General features: G+C 36.2%; 1 protein-coding gene and 1 pseudogene across 2 annotated transcripts in view; both read right to left on the bottom strand.

Annotated features, from left to right (window-relative positions):
• Positions 1–1,476: 1,476 nt before the first annotated feature.
• On the bottom strand, positions 1,477–18,294 carry LOC307064078 (succinate dehydrogenase [ubiquinone] cytochrome b small subunit, mitochondrial-like; annotated as a pseudogene). Its single transcript has 2 exons — positions 18,252–18,294; positions 1,477–1,955 (listed from the first exon to the last, which is right to left on the bottom strand). The product of its transcript is annotated as a succinate dehydrogenase [ubiquinone] cytochrome b small subunit, mitochondrial-like (transcript).
• AGO3 (argonaute RISC catalytic component 3) overlaps positions 18,070–18,941 on the bottom strand; it is a gene marked incomplete at its 5' end in the record, with an annotated part of 97,120 nt that continues 96,248 nt past the window's right edge. Inside the window, 1 exon segment of the mRNA XM_079720559.1 lies at positions 18,070–18,489. Within this exon segment, the coding sequence (XP_079576685.1) occupies positions 18,381–18,489 (109 nt within the window). The 3' untranslated portion in view covers positions 18,070–18,380.

The following is an 18,941-nucleotide window of genomic DNA, read 5'->3' as shown; positions in this document are numbered from 1 at the left end:
TTCCGCGGGCTTTCTCCAGTTGCAGCGAGAGGGGGCTACTCTTCGTTGTGGTGCGCAGGCTTCTCACTGCAGTGGCTTCTCTTGTTGTGGAGCACGGGCTCTAGGCGCGCGGGCTTCAGTAGCTGTGGCTCACAGGCTCAGTAGTTGTGGCTCACGGGCTCTAGAGTGCAGGCTCAGTAGCTGTGGCGCACGGGCTTAGTTGCTCACGGCATGTGGGATCTTCCCGGACCAGGGCTCGAACCCGTGTCCCCTGCACTGGCAGGCAGATTCCTAACCACTGTGCAACCAGGGAAGCCCTGAAGCTCAGGTTCTTGATGTCTCATCGCAGAAAGAATTCAGTGAGAGACAAAGTGATAGGTAAGAAGTGGATTTATTCAGAGAGCTCAGAAGGTGAGAAAGGCCTATCTTGATTTTTTTTTTTGTATGAGTTGTTTGCCAAGGGATTTGGGTATAGTTGCTTGAGTAAATTGCACTTTTTTTTTTTCGGTACGTGGGTCTCCCACTGTTGTGGCTTCTCCCGTTGCGGAGCACAGGCTCCGGACGCGCAGGCTCAGCGGCCATGGCTCACGGGCCCAGCCGCTCCGCGGCATGTGGGATCCTCCCGGACGGGGACACAAACCCATGTCCCCTGCATCGGCAGGCGGACTCTCAACCACTGTGCCACCAGGGAAGCCCCAGAATCTTATTTTAAAAAAGACTTTATCTTCATAGAATACATCTTCACATTAGAGATTCCCACAATGGGAAAACAACTTATTACTTATAATTTTATATCTGTGGACAGACTATTTTAGGACAAGTAAAATAAACACATTTGAGGATTAAGTCTAGGTTTAGAATCTGTAACAATTTGAAACATCTATAAAGGGACCTCTTCCCTACATGGAACTTCTCTATATTCAGGAACTCTCCAGGCTCTTCTTCCTAGGATTTAGAAATCAGTAATGTGAAATATCAGCATTTCTAATTTGCCAATTTACCTTGGACATGTAACCATCAGTAACTGGTATCGACTGAACAGAGCGGGGAAGTTTGCAAAAACTAAACACTGCCTAATTTTCTGCAAAGTCTTTATTCTCGAATTAACAGTCTCTCCCTTTCTCTACCATTCTAGGACAAATATAGAAGTCTGATCAGCTATTGAGAGCAATAACGCTGAATTCCCTTTAAGAGTTTGATAAATTAAAAGGCAAAAGCTCATATATAATGTTTAGTTATACGGTGAGTCTTGTGAGAAGCTGAGAGACACCCCATTAGCTCCTCAGCATAGAGAACTCAGTCTGACAATTTTTTGGTTACAATTGCTCTCAAATCTTTCCTCAAAGATTACATTCTAAAAATAACAAGGTGATTAGGAGAAGAGGTTTGTCTCACCAATGGACTTACCTATTTCCTCCTTACTGTGAATTGAATGGCATGACAGAGCAGAGGCAAGGGAGGTGTACAATCAATTTTCAAGGTATTACGTCTAAAAGGTCAGAGCTTCCATCGCATAGCAACAGCTGTGCAGATGCCCTCATCATGATCGTTGAAATAACAAAGCCTAGCAAAGGTGAAAGCTGAGAGTGCCAGTCCCTGGAATATAGTCACAACTTGTCCAATGTCCCAGTGACTATGAAGAGGGAGGGGCTGCAGCCAGGGAATAGTCCATTGCAGAGCACGGATTCAAATAAGCAGCTGGAATTAGGCCCAGGAGCAAAACACTGACAACCCTCTCACCAGTCCAGTGGAGACATGCAGCCTTGGAACCAGAATGGTGGCTGGGTGACAGGTGAATGTCCTGTATTCCACACCATCCTGGGGTAGGTTGGTCCTGGAGAAATGCTGAGACATGAATGGTCTGACCACTGGTGCTCGGAGGAACAGAGCTTGTCCTCCTCAGGCACCACAGAGGACGCGGCCTCCAGAGCCGCCCTGTCGCTCCTTAAAGGGTCTTAATGTAGATACTAGTAATACTTTTAAATTAAAGATTTAAAACACACCTTTTAATATAGTAAAAAATAACACTATTTAAAGGAATACCACAAACGGCAAACATTTATGATCTAAAATCTTTATAAAAGTACAAAAATAAATTAGAAAAATTAAACTCATAAAATGGTTAAGCAACTTTAATTTTACATTTGTATAAAATACAAGTGAAAACCATCTGAATGATGGTGGTGACTGAAATCCTGTTTGGTAAAGTATCCTATTCCTATGTTGTTTTTGGTTTTGGTTTTTGCAACATAATGTGCAATTTCCATTTGACAGTTTATGTTGCAGTAAATAAAGAGTAATATTGTACAGTTAGCAGTTGCAAGTACTTTTGAGTTGGGCTGTTTCTGAGGTCAGTTAGCAAAAAAGTCCATTAACATTTTATTTCAGCTGAGAATCAGACATCATATAAGGCTTCATAATCCTAAACCACGAATATGTCTGCTTTGTTTTATAAGTAAATCTTGAACCCAAGCATTACTCTTTTTTAAAAAAAATCTTTATTGGAGTATAATTGCTTTACAATGTTGTGTAAGTTTCCCAAGGATTATTCTTTTTTTAAAAAAATATTTATTATTAATTAATTAATTTATTTAGGCTGTGTTGGGTCTTCGTTGCTGTGCACAGGCTTTCTCTAGTTGCGGCGGGTGGGGGCTACTCTTCGTTGCAGTGCTCGGGCTTCTCATTGCGGTGGCTTCACTTGTGGAACACGGGCTTCAGGTGCGTGGGCTTCAGTAGTTGTGGCACTTGGGCTCAGTAGTTGTGACGCACAGGCTTAGTTTCTCTGCAGCATGTGGGATCTTCCCGGACCAGGGCTCGAACCCGTGTCCCCTGCTTTAGCAGGCGGATTCTTAACCACTGCGCCACCAGGGAAGTCCCCCAAGGATTATTCTTAAAGGAAAATATTTTAATAGAGAAAAGTATGAGACAAGTGCTGCTCTATAAAGGCATTGCAAAGATCTCTATAGACTGTGGAAATTACAGAAATAACAAAAGTGACAGAAGGCAGGAAAACAGTCATGTTTTTTCTACAGATAAAACTAAAGATTCCAGTCCCCTTTATGATAGAGACATTTTATCAAGTAGAGTAAAAATGATCCCATCCTTTCCTGGCGCTGACAAATTAACCTAATTAATTTCCTAAAAGCATCTGCAAGGTATGCAAGTCTCAGCAGCCAGGGAATTTGTCAAATGATCAGACGACTGAAACATGGAAACTACAAGAACTGAGAGTTCAAGATGTATGGCCCCCCTCCAAACAAAAACCACCTCGGGATTTTACCTCAGACCGCCACCTCACTTCTCCACGCTTTAGCGTAGTGCTCTGAGCACCCTTTTCCCTGGAGTCTCAAGCAGGTGAACTCTAATGTAATTGGTGACTTGTTCTGTCCCGTCCAGCACGTCTCATTACTCAATCAGAGCAATCGTCCGATTACTGTCTGCCTAGATAACCGTCATGCTTTTCTGGTACTACCCTTAGGGATGCTACAGCCTGATTTATCAGAGCATGCCTTCGCATCACCGTTACACATATTTCCCCCATTTAACTGTATGCATTTGGGTGTAGTTATTGACGTTTTTAGAATTTTCCTATATCAGTGTAGTTACTGGGCAGATAGACAGTAGAGTGATTCTCTTCAATTTGTCAAACTTAACAACTGACACACAGTTAAAAAAAACCTCAACCGGGCTTCCCTGGTGGCGCAGTGGTTGAGAGTCCGCCTGCCGATGCAGGGGACACGGGTTCGTGCCCCGGTCCGGGAAGATCCCACATGCCGCGGAGCGGCTGGGCCCGTGAGCCATGGCCGCTGGGCCTGTGCGTCCGGAGCCTGTACTCCGCAACGGGAGAGGCCACAACAGTGAGAGGCCCACATACCGCAAAAAAAAAAAAAAAAAAAAAACCTCAACCCATCAGCATTTGTTAGTTAAGCTAACTAGTGCTTCTTCAGCATCAGTAACAAGATCCTTTAAGAAAACAAACTGTACTGTTAGGGTTGCACAGACTCTGGTGACATGTAGGTGGGAGAACACTGGGGTGAAGAACACATAATAGCCAGAAGAGAACAGACTGAATTCTCTGATGTTCTGGAGAACATAAATAGGGTAAATGGAAATAAGGAAGGGACAAGTTTTTAATATTTAGGCTGGACTGCTTCCAAGTAGTGAGTTACCCCCAGGTAAGGAGCTCATCCTCACAGGGATTCCTGCTTGCTTGGAGGCCTCACCTCACACTAGGGTTCCTTTGAGTCCAGAGATGGCAAAGGAAAACATGTGGGCTGTGGAGAGTGTGCTCCATCCAAAGGGACCAACCACTCCTGAGCTTCCCCTGGTGGCAGCTGTGAAGGGATACTGAAGGAATAGTGAAATTGATGACCCTCCTTACTTTTTAAGGGATTTTTATGTGAGATCTTCTGATTTTTTAAATATTAGGGACTAATAAAAATATTTTAAATACCAAACAAAAATTATTTGCAGACAGAAATTGGCTGCCAACTTGAGACCTCTGATTTTACTCTATTAACTTCAATTATGAAATGAAAAGTGATATACCTGAAGCTATGCAGTTAGGACAGTTGAGTGCTGGTTTTCAAAATTTCAGTCCAGGGTTTTCTTGCATATCATACCTGGGCTGTGTATCCACTTCAGTGCCTGTGACGATTCCCCGTCCATTTCAGTTTCTTTTTATCCTCCCTATTCTTAAGTTCTTTCACTGCCTGGCAGAGTTTGCAAGCCTGGCTTCTTGCTTACCCCTCTTTCCACACCACCCAGTGTCTTAAAGGGAGGTGAGTCTAAAAGACCCAATGTCTTTTATTTAAGGTGGGGGAGAAACTCTTTATTTATTTATTTATTGAATTGTATTTTCCATCACTTTAATTTTTGTTTATATGGAGCCCCAGCCCCAACAGGCATTTTTTTTTTTTTTTTTTTTGGCCGCACTGCAGAGCATGTGGAACTTCCCCAAGCAGGGGTCAAACCTGTGCCCCCTGCAGTGGAAGTGCGGACTCTTAATCACTGGACCGCCAGGGAAGCCCTGGGTTGGTGGGGGGCCAGCGCAGCAGAACCTCTTTAAAACCTGAGTTCCACCTACATGCCCAGCACTATTACGTACCCTCCATCTATTAACTCATTTAATGTCCCAACAGCCCTACTATTATCTCATTATAGTGGAGGAAACTTGAGATTTAGAAGCATCAAGGAACTTGTCTATTGTCACGCAATCACGCAATCCAGGTTTGAATTCAGGACTTCGTCATTATTAAAGCCTAAATTCTTTCCACTCTATCACACTACCTCCCTTTACCTAAGCCTGAAGTGCTGTAATGATGACCACAAAACAAAGTTTGGAGCAAAGCTTTTCTTTTTATTGCAGTTATTAGTGAAAGTTACACTTCAAACTGAAGCTAAGCAACACTAAAACCATTAATATTTTAAAATCAAGGATTAAAAACAAATACAACTAAGAACACTTCCAATACACAGAATGGCAGAAAAAAGAGGAGTGGTTCTGTCACAGGACATTTTAGTGACAGTTTGGCTCAGAAAGAATTATGACAATTTCTTTAACATAAAATATTGTAAGTGACTGAACTGCTTAAAAAGCGGCTTGAAGCTTCTCAATCTCAACCCTAGGTTTTTTTGTAGTAAATTTTTTTTGGGGAAAGAAAATTTAAAAACCCCCCAAAAGTATTTTTGTTTAAAAATTTTATTTGCCTTCTGCTCATCTTAATGACATATAGTCTTTAAGGAATTAAAATGACAACCATATCCAAAGCCTGGCCCCCAAGTACACAGTGATAGGACTCAACATTTGGTGTTTCTAATTATACAGTGATTACATATATATCATAGACTAGCTCCCACCCACCATATAATCCAATTTCCTCTTAATAAAATGTGGCAGTCAAGTTTAATATCATTCAAGATTTTATCTTGTAGCATATTACAAACTCAGACTTACTCCATTGTTTTAACTAATGTTATCGGGTAACCAAACATTAACAAAGGAAGGCTTATAAACATTTTGAAATTCTGCAGTCTCTAAAGTACTACAGTAAATTGTTCTTACTTATGAAAAGCCAACAAAAAATATAAGGCCAGACCAGGTGTAAGACAGGATAGGGAAGATGAGGAAGGAGGTTTGAGTGTCCATCATTTTACCATGCTGGAACTTGGTATATTTGGCAAGAATAGTCAGTGTGGAAAAGGGGGATGGAGAAAGAGGTTACTCTGATTTTATGTAATAATTCAGTTTCAAAACATACTGATATTAACTCCCCAAAATATTTCACATCTGCAGTACAAATAGGCACACACGGTTAAGATGGTTAAAAAGTAAAATTTAAAAGGCTATTTGTCCATCTGCAGGACATTTGCAGGAGGCCCCACCTCCCCACATGTCCTATATTTACATTTTACTTCTCAGAAAAGCCCCTTTTAAAAGAGTGCTATTTCCTGTCCACTACTTCGGGCTTAAAAAAAGCAGCAATTATCTCAAGTGGGAGCAGTTAGCAATGCTTTAGGGGTGTGTATTTGTGTGTAATATAAATGTTCTCTAGAGTGAGTGGTCAGATTACACTGGAATGGTTATATTACAATTTTAGTCCCCCAAAGAATAAAGAAACACATTTTTTCTATATAAACTTATGTAATACACAATGTTATAAACATAGAATATTTACATACACACACACACACACACACATCACTGCTTCCCACAGCCTATGAATGCATCCATATACTAGTTCACAAGAATGATCTTTATTCACAAGATACAGTAATACTTTCATGGGGTCCATAACTGAAGACAGATATTAAAGCTACATATTACAGCAAAAATTGTTTAAAAGTATTCCTGATATATCCAATGTTCTCAGCTATCTCACCCAGCAAGGTGGATTTTTTGTTCATTTTCCAAGCATGAATCTCCCCAACTTTTCAGTACTTGTAATTCTCATTATCCTATAAAACTAAGATAGATCTCATCCATGTTAGTGATGAGCTGAAAAAGCCCAAACTGCCTGCAACAAGGGGAGATCAGCATCTATAGAGATAAAAAAATAAATGTTGAATGCATTCATACCCTGTGTACCTAAAATGCATCCTTTTATTTCTTAAACAAAACAAAACACAAACCAAACTTGTCTGTTTCAACAAGGAATTGCTTACACAACCTGTGGTGATGTGCCCTTTGTTTTTTTCCTAGAAACAAGAGCCCCTTCCCCTCAGGAAAGTGGGTAAGCGTGTAGAAATGTAAGGTTCTGCCCACAATCCATAAAGATAACTGGGTCAGACGCCAACAGGCTGCCTGATATCACCTGCAGATGCTCAGAACTGAATTTAAATGAAGAAAAAACCCTTTTACTATATTTTAATTTTTACAGGTACATGGTGATTGGAAAGCAACGGTCAACTCTGCAAAGTGGTAAGTGAAATAAGCACACTTTCCTTCTTAAAACCTAACCCCTTACTCCAAAAAAAGGTTCCAAAAAAAGGTACCAAAAATCTGCAAGAAACAAAGGGATAACTATCTGGTTGTACAACAGCCTTTGATGCCAATCTGTAGCAAAAATGCCTGAAGGCAAAAGGCAAAGTTAATTTCTGATTATCTGATGGTTTCACCACATTAATCTAACTCAAAATACAATCACAGCTGCCATAGCACCACTAAAAGGAGTTTGGTTTTTGAAGTTACACTTTTTCCAAAGATTATTATAAAGAAAAATTCAGCCTGTGCAATAAATATCTAACAGGGGAGAAACAATACATTTGTAGGTGAACACCATACCATGATAAAGCCTCAGTTTCTCTTACACTTGTTTGATAAAATGATCTAGGGTAACTAAAGACAGTTTCATAGAAGCAAACTGGAAATGAACCCTTCACACAACAATATTCTTTTATCTTCAACTTCTGAATAGCTTTTCTTTTGGAGAACTCAAGCACTGTCACAAACATTATCCTATTCTTACAACTACTTTGTGAGGGAGGTGAGGGCAGGTATTATCACTACCGTTTTATAAGAACCTAGGCACACAGAGATTAAGGAAATTGCCTTATGGACACAGAGCAAATTAGTGGTAGAGCTCTGACTAAACTCCAAATCTCAGTTCAAGTTTTAGAGCCCTTCCTACTCTCAAAGGCAACAAGTTCTTAACAGTCTTTTTCCAGTTGTGATCTTCTAAAATTTCCTGCATTTTAAACCTATTTATGTCTTCTCCTTTACAGCTCAGCTTTGACTAGGAAATGAGTTTAAGAAAACTTTTAATATGGAATTCTGCACACACCAAGAGGCATATATGTGAGAGAGAAATCAATATCTATAGAACTAAGGTCTGAAAAAATCATTATGTAAATTAAGAGGAAAGAATAGTCTTAAGTATTCATTCAGTGTAATTTTTACATATTTAAGAAGATGTGTCAGAATAAAAGTAACAAATCTTCTGAAGTTTAAATCAGAGTCTGATTCATTAAAACCAGGAGCTACATTAATTTTCCTTAAGAATATGGGCATCTCTGTTAGAGAAGATTGAAATATTACTTTCAAGAATAATTTCTTTTATCACTTTGCTGTAACATCATATTTCAGATATATATTCTGTTCATATTACCACTCTATAGCTAGCAAAAAACTCTATGGATAGAGATAATACCTGCAGCACTAACACTTTCAGTCTTAATTCTCATTTAACCAAGTTAGGATTTCTTTCCATCTATATTAACTAGAGTTACATTCTAATGATTCTCATTATCTCTTTTTTTTGTTTTAGTCCTCCCCCTTTTATTTTTAACAGTGTGTGTGTGGAGAGGGAAAAACTGCGCAATTCATAAATGGCATAAAACACTGATTACATCCCAATATAGAATAATGGCACTCAAGTAAATCAAAGAATTGTAGGTCAAAGAAAAAATTTTAGAACCCAAACATGAAAACAGTATTCAGAGTCTCTCAATCAAGCTATAACTCGCGACATGTGATCTTCCTTTCCCACGTATTTTAAAGACTCTATTATTTACTCATAGTAGAATTCTATCTAAACTGCCTCTAAATCCTTTTTCTTTTCTTTTTTAAAGAGGAGAAAGGCATTGTACCCTGGGCTAAGAAATGAGAAACCTCCTGGAAAACTTGTAAAGAATCTTACAGGACAAAGTATTAGAAGATTTTGGTTAGTGCTTGCTAGTCCTGATTTTTGAATTAGAGAAAGAGCACAGGCACATTTGCAGGATCATCATCAATACTATGAGATCATTTCCTTTCTGTGAAACAGGGAGATACCTGCAGTTAACACTGGAGATCCAAATCTGTTGCTACCAAAACCAAAGGTTTACCTGCTACCAAAGGCCCCTCTTGTTAAACTCCCTGGGATCAAACTGTATCCATTAACCTGGTTGGACCATCTATGTTAGGCAGAATTCCCCCTTCATTACAATCTACCAGTGTTTCCCCCAAAGCTGTTATCAAAATATATTTTCATTACAGGAAAGACTACCTTGTCTGGAAAGGTCCTGTTTTGTGTTTTCTATATACAGGGAAAAGCTGGAGAAGCCGTGTTGATAGCAATGCCATGGCTCTATTTAAGGATAAATACTTCATTTCTTTATTCAGAAGCAACTTCTCTAATCAAAACAGATGCAGCTTTAGATCTGGGACAACAACATAAAATAAATTTAGGTTACAGAGACACTCTTCTTAGGTTCAAATGGCAACAGTTCGTCTTTTACAATGTGACTGTGAGAACCAGACAAATATCAAACAATTGTAAGGTTTCTCTCCAAGGATTCTGGCAAAGAAACCTTTTCCTTTTCCTCATTTACCCCCTCACTACATACACTTACAATCCCACTAGTCCATTTCTTCACAAAGATCTCCTATCACATCTGCAAACATTTTTTGTAGAAAGAGTCTTTCCTTCTTTGGTTCTAAAAATAAAGGGCCAAATTAAAGGATTTTTGTTTGTTTGTTCTTCCAACTAAAGCCATGAAGTAAATAAAGATGGAAAGTTTTAGGCATTAAATCAGGGTAACCTCCCTCTCTAGTTTCTGGCATGGCCTCTTAAACTTTAAACATAAAATTACAGATGTGCATGCAGTCAATTTTTAGAAATAATAAAAAAAAAAAAGGCAAAGAAAATAAAGTTCTAATGACCAACAATCTCATCTGTTTTCTACTCACATAAGCCTATTCATGACAGTTCTAAGAGATGACTGTAAACTTGAACGAGTCACCAAGTACTTCACCCTGGTAATTCAGTTACTGATGCCAGGTACCCTGACTTATGGAGCCAACCAGTTAAAAGAGCAAAATAAGCTCTATGTGTCAGGTTCCTATGAGCTTTTGGAAGGAAAAAAGAAAATAAAGGATGATTTCTACTCAAAGCTGCCTTAAAAATATTGATCTACAAGAATTATATGCCTGTCAATCTAGGACAATGTTGAAGCATAATGAATAAAACTATTAAAATTATAACTACAATAAATATCCTTAAGAGGGGAGCATATATTTGCAATAAAAATATATCTGACTGATTGAAACATATTGAGTTTTTTAGTATCAACAAATTCCTATAATCAGAATACCAACCTTCAATTAATACTTGATGTAGGGGTAAGGAAGAGGCTGTGTGTGTGTGTGTGTGTGTGTGTGTGTGCATATCAACCTACTGAAACTGGCAAAAACGTGGGGAAAAAGTGATATGGCTAATGTCGATACGAAATCACATGCTGATTCATTTTAAATCATTAAATTTCACGTAACATAAAAATAATACTTTTTTCCAATTACAGTTACTTGAAACTTTCTCATTTACCCCTCTCAGTGAAAGAATGTAGTATGGCAAAATGTCATACATTAAACCCTGTTAACTTAGAATTTAAAGCTCAGAGGAGGGATAAAGTTTATCTTTTAATCTCTTACAGAAAAAAATGGCTTACCAAGCAAATTCACCATGTAAAAACACAATGGAAATATTTTACCTGTTTAACAGAATTCACTTTTTTCATGCACCTTTATAAAAAGTTAATGTCAATACAAATAATCTTGATTTATTCACTAGGAAACTGGAGTAAGCATATATCCTTGAAATTAATTTTCTATAATCATACTTTTAACTGTCTTCCAATTAATTCACATTCATAATTATTACTTAAATTTTTAAGTAGCTGAAATACTATATTAGTCTTTATCTCTGATTCTACCTAGCCACTTAAACTCTGTTTCTTCACTGATGAAGAAGAAACAACTTTAAAAGTATGGTAGGGTTGAATCAACTTTAAAGGTATGGTAGGGAAAAGATCAGGGTAGCAAATCTTCCACATAACATAATCATGGTGGGGGCTGGAGCACCCCATTTCAAAGTCAATTATCACTGACTTCTGGATCATTTGCTATTTGTTTTCCAGGCCTATGAGAATGGTATCACAATCCTAACACTGGATGATGTATCCATTTAAAGCAGTTTCAATGTAGCTGAAGTTAGAAATAAGAGGTGTAAACAATCAAGTTGCCCCAAAACTGCAGATCAGGTAAAATAAATCCAATCCATTAGTATTAGTTTTCTACTTAAGGGAAAGAAATCTAAAGAAAAGCCCCACCTCCCCTCCACGTTTAGAAATCTGTCTGAAGACTGTCTTTAATGCCCACTATTATAAACAACATTAAGTATTCTAAGTTAGAAAATAGTGTTAATGGTTTATTGGTAAAAATCCAAACTCTAGACTTTATGGAATTAGTAGTTTGGTTGGCATATTAACATTCCATCTTAATCTTTGCTAATATTACAAAGAAAGAGGAAAAGCTAGAGATATCTATAAAAATAAAATACCTTAAAACCAATATCTAAGCAAAATATAAAAGTTGCGCACAAATTGCCAATAAATATAAACATCACGATAGAAAAATTAATATTAAAAAAATAAACTCGTAATTGCTATTATGACATTATAAAAAATGAAAAAGTTTAATGTGCATGTATATTTGCAGACAGACATAGTACACTCCAAACAATCAATATAATTTTACTATCATTATTACATAATGCAGCATACAAGGTTACTGAGGTGTGGTTTTTTTTTTTTTTTTAAGTCTATTTTCTGGAAGAGTGCTCACCAAATTCACAAGCAAGAACTGGTTAGGGGATCATTTACTGCTGTTTACTACTTCCTAGTTCAGGGGAAAATTGCTTTCTGGTAGATTACTAAATTTCCAACCAGTATGAATAGTCCTGCTATTATCCTCCCTCTTACTTATTTCCTCCAAAGCCCAATTCTACCTGTTCTATTTCTAATTAATTGATCATATAGATGCACTGTCATCATTTTTCACCTATGCTAGAAAAAAGAGGGAAACATTTAGAATATTTCTTGCTGCCTGAAAAAGAAAAAATTTCCCTAAAGATAGAGAAATAATCATTTTACTTCTCCTCTTACACTGATTTCCATGATGACTTGGCTCCATCTTTATAAGCAGTCTTCTTTAATAAAGATTAATTAGAAAAGGCTGCCAGTAGATATTTACAGAAGGGTCAATATGCTGGGGGGGAAAAGGTAGCCTATGACATAATTTCTGGCAAGTTACCTTTGCCGTTGGGCACTTACTACTATATCCATACTCTTGTTAAAAAGTTAAGCAAACTTGCTGTTTTATATGCCTTATATAATACCTGCAACACAGCTAAGAACTGAAAGGGTTAATTCTGTTAAAAACTGTGTTTTTAAACTTACAAAATATATTTGGTGAGCATTTACTTAGATACTTTACTGAATAAAAGCTTTACTTGGTTCCCTTGGACCAGATTCAGAACAACAAATAACATTATTTATATGAAACGGTCATACTCTTGGAATTCTAAAATAATTTATCTTTCAAATTTTTAGCCTCATGCTATTTGAAAAATAAAAATCTACAGCACCATCTTCTGAAAAGGCACTTTCTAAGAACCGCCTTACTTTAAAAAATGATTTAAAAATTTAATTCAGTGTCTACCCTGAAGAACATCTCTGCTTTACTGACACGCTAACATAGACACAACATTAGAGTTTGGTTACCTAAGACATTGATTTCAAAAAGGAAGGGAGACCAATGGCCAGATAGATGATTTGATAGCATCTTAATTTTGTCACACTGTTGGCTACCTGATATTTCAATAGAGCTTCTCATTGGTAAATCTCAACCCTCCATACGAAATTTATTAAACTTCTATTTTAATTCAAATTAAAATCTTTAACTTCCATACTTTAAGAGCAAAAGATTCTTACAACGATGTAAAAATATAGAGCACTATCTTTGATGGGTAAAGAAAAATAAAATTGAACTAGCAGTAGATAATATTAGCACAAGCCTTGACCATTATATCTTAGTTAAAAGAAATGATTTTGACCATCATGGAAAATTATAAACTGAAATGTACCACTTTTAAAAGTAGGAAAAAGTTAAAAATATTTTTCCCTTTGAGGCTATATATATATATATATATATATATATATATATATATATATATATACACACACACACACACACACACACACACACACACAGAGAGAGAGAGAGAGAGAGAGAGAGAGAGAGAGATTCAGTTTTTCTTCCTGGGAGTCAGCTTAGGTTTCACTAATCACAGCATCATTTCCAATATTGCCACTGATCAAAAATGTTCTTAGTATAAGCAGGAAATTTTTTAAAAAAGGTTTTTTGGAGAAAATTCTGACTTTCACATCTATGTACTGATTTTACACATTATTCTTGGCTTGTTTTCGACTCCTGTCGAATCACAAAGTGCTTTATATGATCAAATGAGAGGGAAAAAGGAAAATAAAGACAGACTTTAGAGTCAGGGTTATACTGCCACTCACAAAGGCCTCACTTGATATAAAGTCTCCCAGGTATTATTATTGAAGCTTTAAGACATCCATGAATTCTCAAAAAGAATGAAAAGGATTAAAAAAGCCAAAATAAAGATGCCAGTTCAATGGTGTCCTTTTGCAGCTTGACTGATAACTCATAAAAGATAATTTAAGTAGCAAGTTACTGTTAGGGGCAACTTGTCTTTAAAAACTATTCAATAGGAGAACATCTAAGAGGATGAGTTAAATAAATATTTAACCCAGGTTTAATGATACTGAATAAAATTTATGCCGAGCTGTCAGTTAAGCTTCTTGGCAAAACATCGCTATCAAGTTTTAATAGCAAGACTACAAAATATTCTAGCTGAATCCAAGTGGCTAGCTTCACAGATTTCATAAAAATCACCACCCATGGCAAATTCATGTTGGCCTCTGAATCAAACACCCACCAAATTCCTTGAATAAGAGTCTCTAATTCCTGGTCTATAATCCATCAATAATAGATCCTTCAGACTGATTACTGGCACTCTGAGTGGTCACCTTTTCCTTAAACACTGAGATCCTCAGCCAGCCGTTTCTACTGAATGGCAACTCAGCTTCTATCTCCTTAGTCATACTTTAAGTCTGTCATGACTAAGCCTGTCATGAGGTCTGTCATACTAAAATCCATTAGAGAATATATAAGTAAACTTTAGGCAGTGGTGGGTCATCAGAGAACCTAGTTTGGAAAACCAGTATAGGTGTTTAGAGGGCTAGAAGTCTCCATGCTAGAAAGTAGAGATGAATCTTTATCAAGTGCCTTCTAAAACACCCAGTACATTCCTACTAGAATCCCACCTAGACTCTCTTGTAGGAAGATAAATAAATTAATAGGTTACAAACAGGAAGATTTCCACAGAAGAATACTTTTTCTGAGAAACTTGTTAAAAGGGCACCTGTACTCCTGTGAAAAATATGCTAAAAACCAGTACTGAGGAGGCTGAGGTACCCTTTTCCAAAACTGCTAAAGTAAAAATACACATTTCTAAAACAAAGAAAGAGTATCCTGATATTAAATTGAAACTAAATTGGCAGCACCCTTTGTTACCTTGATATTTCATGTTCTTAAATCTTATTTAGGAAAAAAAAAAAAGTCTAACACTAGCCTTGAATCCTGCTCATTTCCTTACTGTTAAGTGCAGTAACTGTCAGACTCTACTTCATTAAATAAATATAGCAGCTACGGTATTATAAATGCATGGTCCTCAATGCCAGTAACTTGATACTGTAATATAAAACATGTATCAGCACTTTACACATTTGCCATCCAGAATATACATTAAACTCCCAATTCTGCTTCACATGAAAATCTATTATACCAGTTGCTGGGACTGACATTTTAAAGTCGCTCTTATATCACAGAAAACAGCAGACAGAAATTTAGCATTCATTGTATAGTTAGTGAGCAAGGGCAGGAACAGAAAGGTCACTGTTGAGTTTCATGACCATTAAACTCAAAACCACCTTTTTTTTTTTTAAATAAAAAAGATCAGCAATTCTACAACAGAAGTATAATAATGAAACAAATTTCAAAGAATATTTGCCAGTTAGTATTTACCTTAAAGTTCTAAGCACAAAGTTTCTTATAATTAAGTTTGATATACCAATTTGTTAGTAAGCAAAATAGAATATACTATACATATTCTTTCAAGTTAACCAACTTTAAACTAGCAATGTTGAAACTCTAAGAGCACCCTAAAAAGAACTCACTTCAAAGGTAAAGCTTTATATTAAAAAAAATTTTTTTTCCTCTGTAAAAGTCCTTCTAAATAGTTTTAAATTATGGGCTTTACTTTAGCACATGTGAGATTAAGTGACTGAAAATTAGGTAAAGCAGGTAAATAGGGAAAGGTTATCTACAGTTCTTCCCTGGGCCCTAAAGTTTTCCACATCAATCTGTACAGCTCCCACTGATAAAGGAAGATGTTTTACTCATACTGAGCAAACATACGCCATCAGGTTTTTACCACCTAGGATATACTATTTTCTTCTCTTGCCTATGTTCTTGACTATATTCAGTGAAATTTCAATGTAAAAAAAATACACTCTTTATAGAAAGTTTTTGGAGGAGGGGGGAGGGTTGGGAGAAAAATGTATACACTACACAAACATTACCTTATGTAAAGAGCTTTAAAACAGTGTTGTAAATTGCATTTCAGACACTTCAATATAATAAACATACAAAATACAGTACTTTCTTAGTTTTCTGGCAGAGGGACAAAAGATTTCATACCTGTTGGAGGATATGGGCTCAGATTTTAGGCTCAAAATACAGTAAATTGGCAATAAGTGTGGATTATAGGTAAGAGAGAAACTAAAGAGCTAATCCATTTGTTTTCATGTGCAGATGGAATTCTGAAAGGTTAACAACAATGCCCACTGGAAACAATCTGTAATATCTATACTCTGAACCAGTGCAAAAAAAAAAAAATTAAAATGCAATTTTCATGAGTTACAAAGTGCAAAGCTCCCCTGAATCCAAGGTTACTGATAAACTCGGTTTTGACAGCTTTATAGTATTTTTTAATATCTTAAAGTGAAGTCAATAAAACAAAAGTTTCGCAAAACTTTTTTCAACATTTCAGTGATTTAACTCATTTCAAATGCTCAAAGTCCTAACTTCCTTTGTCACCATCACCCTAATTTTAAGAGGAAAGTTACACTGGTGATGAATTAGCAAAAAAAGTTTTTAAAATATCATTTTATATTTTCCTGACTCATTTTAGTAAGTGAAAATGGGCACCTTACCAGTATGATTCTTCAATAAACATGATCTATTTTCAAAGAATTTAAATATCTTCTAAATCTTAAGCTAGTCGCTGTCATTACTTAAATCAAAGTTCTTCAACCTTATTTCTAATATTCAAGGTCAACACTCATTTAGGAAATTTTACTTCCTTCATTTTCATTATGATTTTTATAAGACATGCTTTAAACTTGAAAATTACAAAACTTTCCTTCTGAAATTAAGGCTATATACTTTGCCCTTTTAAAATTATGGAGGTGCCTGTTTCTCCCACTATCTGTGGTAAAGATGTCAAACAGACACAGCTTTCTTTTAAAACTGCTTATTGCACTAAAAGAGAGCAAAAACAAGTTGTCATTTCTTAAAATAAACATGATTATATTTCTATAAAAGATGTTGCCAATATGATTCTATAATTATTAAAGCACTATTCTAATAAATATAAAATAAAAGGAAGCTATACTTCAAAACACATACATATATGTTTATATATATACAACACACATATATATAAAAATATATATATATGAAAATCACATTAAGGTATGAGAGGCAGCAAATAAACTAGTAAAAAAAAAACCAAAAAAACCCTCCACAATCCCTTCTCTCCACCCAATTTCAGAGGCCTCAACCCTACACAGTTCCAATCATTTAAAATATTTACCCTTTATAAAAGTTTTAAGGGATTTCCATGTATAACACATAGAAACAGAAGACTTTAGAATACATACCACTTATATATAGAGAGAGTTACAACTTCTGATAAAGTTGTGTGTTTTTTTTTTTTTATATATTTATAGCAGCTTTAACAAACTCACTAAAGAAAAAGAATAGTTTAGGTTGCTACTGCTTATGTACACATTGCACAAATGGCAAATGTAAGTTGAGAGTAGGAGGGGGCAGACATTCACTCTCACAAAAACATATTTTTTATATATATATGTGTGTATATATATATAGATATAGATATATATAGATTCTTAAGAAAGCAATACCAAGAGTTGAGGACTCAGAATTATGTATGAGACAAGACAGGAGTAGGGCGTGCAAAATAAAAATCTAGTTTGCCATGCTTCATATTCAAATGAACCAGATACATGAACATCTGAATGTTACTGGTAGCATCAAGGAAAAACAAATGTAGTTGATGAAGGCAAGCGTGGTAGAGAGAGAAATCATAGTGGTGGTGGTGGGAGGATAATAAAAGGGAAAGAAAGTTCCCCAATGGAATGAACTATAAAATATATACAGAGATACATATATATCTATTATCAGTATAGATCCAGATATATATGCATATGCAGTATGCATGTATATAAGTAAAATATACAGATAACTTTTACAAGAATACATGAATGCACATTTTTTGCACACATAATTGTGAACAATCACTTTGATTATTCATATAGGTGTGTTTTTTAAAAAACCATCATTTACTTTTTCTTTACTTTTTTTTTTTGCAAAGAGTTGTGCTGCCAAGCAACTTGAGGTAAAGGCATTAAAAGGGTTAGACTACAAGAAAGTGAAAACAAAATGACTGCGATACTTCCTACAGGAGACCGCACAAAAAAGCAGTTGGCTGGTTTCATATTGCATAATGGTGCTGTGTTCCTTGATGAAGTAAACAATCTTCCTTGTATCAACATAAAGATCATACCCTGGCCCCCACACAGCGTTGGTTTCTGTATGGCTGGAGGCATCCCCACTCAGCTGACTCCACTGGAAACATAAGTTGTATGTTGATTCATCTTCCAGTTCTTCCTCTCAGAGAATATTCTTAGACTTTTTAAGCAAAGTACATTGTGCGTAAGGTATCTTGGTGAATCTGTACAGCCTTGGCAAGAGCTTGTGGATCTCGTCCATTGCTCTGTCCTGAAACGTGACTTCCTTCAGCACTGTAAGAAAAGTGGCAGTGAACACAAAACCAAACCCTATTCTGATGTAATAATTCTGAAAAATATTATTTGTAGAAAATTTTTTAAAAATTTAAAAAAATAGAGGCCAGTATAATGAATTCCTACATATCCATCATCCAGTTTCAATAATTATTAACTCAAGGCCAATTCTGTTTTACCTCTCACCTCTCCAGGACTATTTAGAAGTAAATCCAAGACATCCTATAATTCTGTCTGTATATATCACTTTTATTACCAATAATCTCTCCCTTGAATTAACCTGGTAAAGCAACAAAATCACTACATTACGCTATTACTAAGAAGCCCAGACTGCACATTTTAATAGGAACCCTCATCTTGGGCAGTCAGTTCTATCATAGCTTTTCATTTGGATCACTGACTCTTCTAACAGCCTGTGGAACTTTAATTCTAAATGGCAGTACTTTATGGCA

Source organism: Hyperoodon ampullatus (assembly GCF_949752795.1).
Source record: "Hyperoodon ampullatus genome assembly, chromosome: 2".
Taxonomy (NCBI): domain Eukaryota; kingdom Metazoa; phylum Chordata; class Mammalia; order Artiodactyla; family Ziphiidae; genus Hyperoodon; species Hyperoodon ampullatus.
This window is presented reverse-complemented; position numbering and strand designations above follow the sequence as displayed.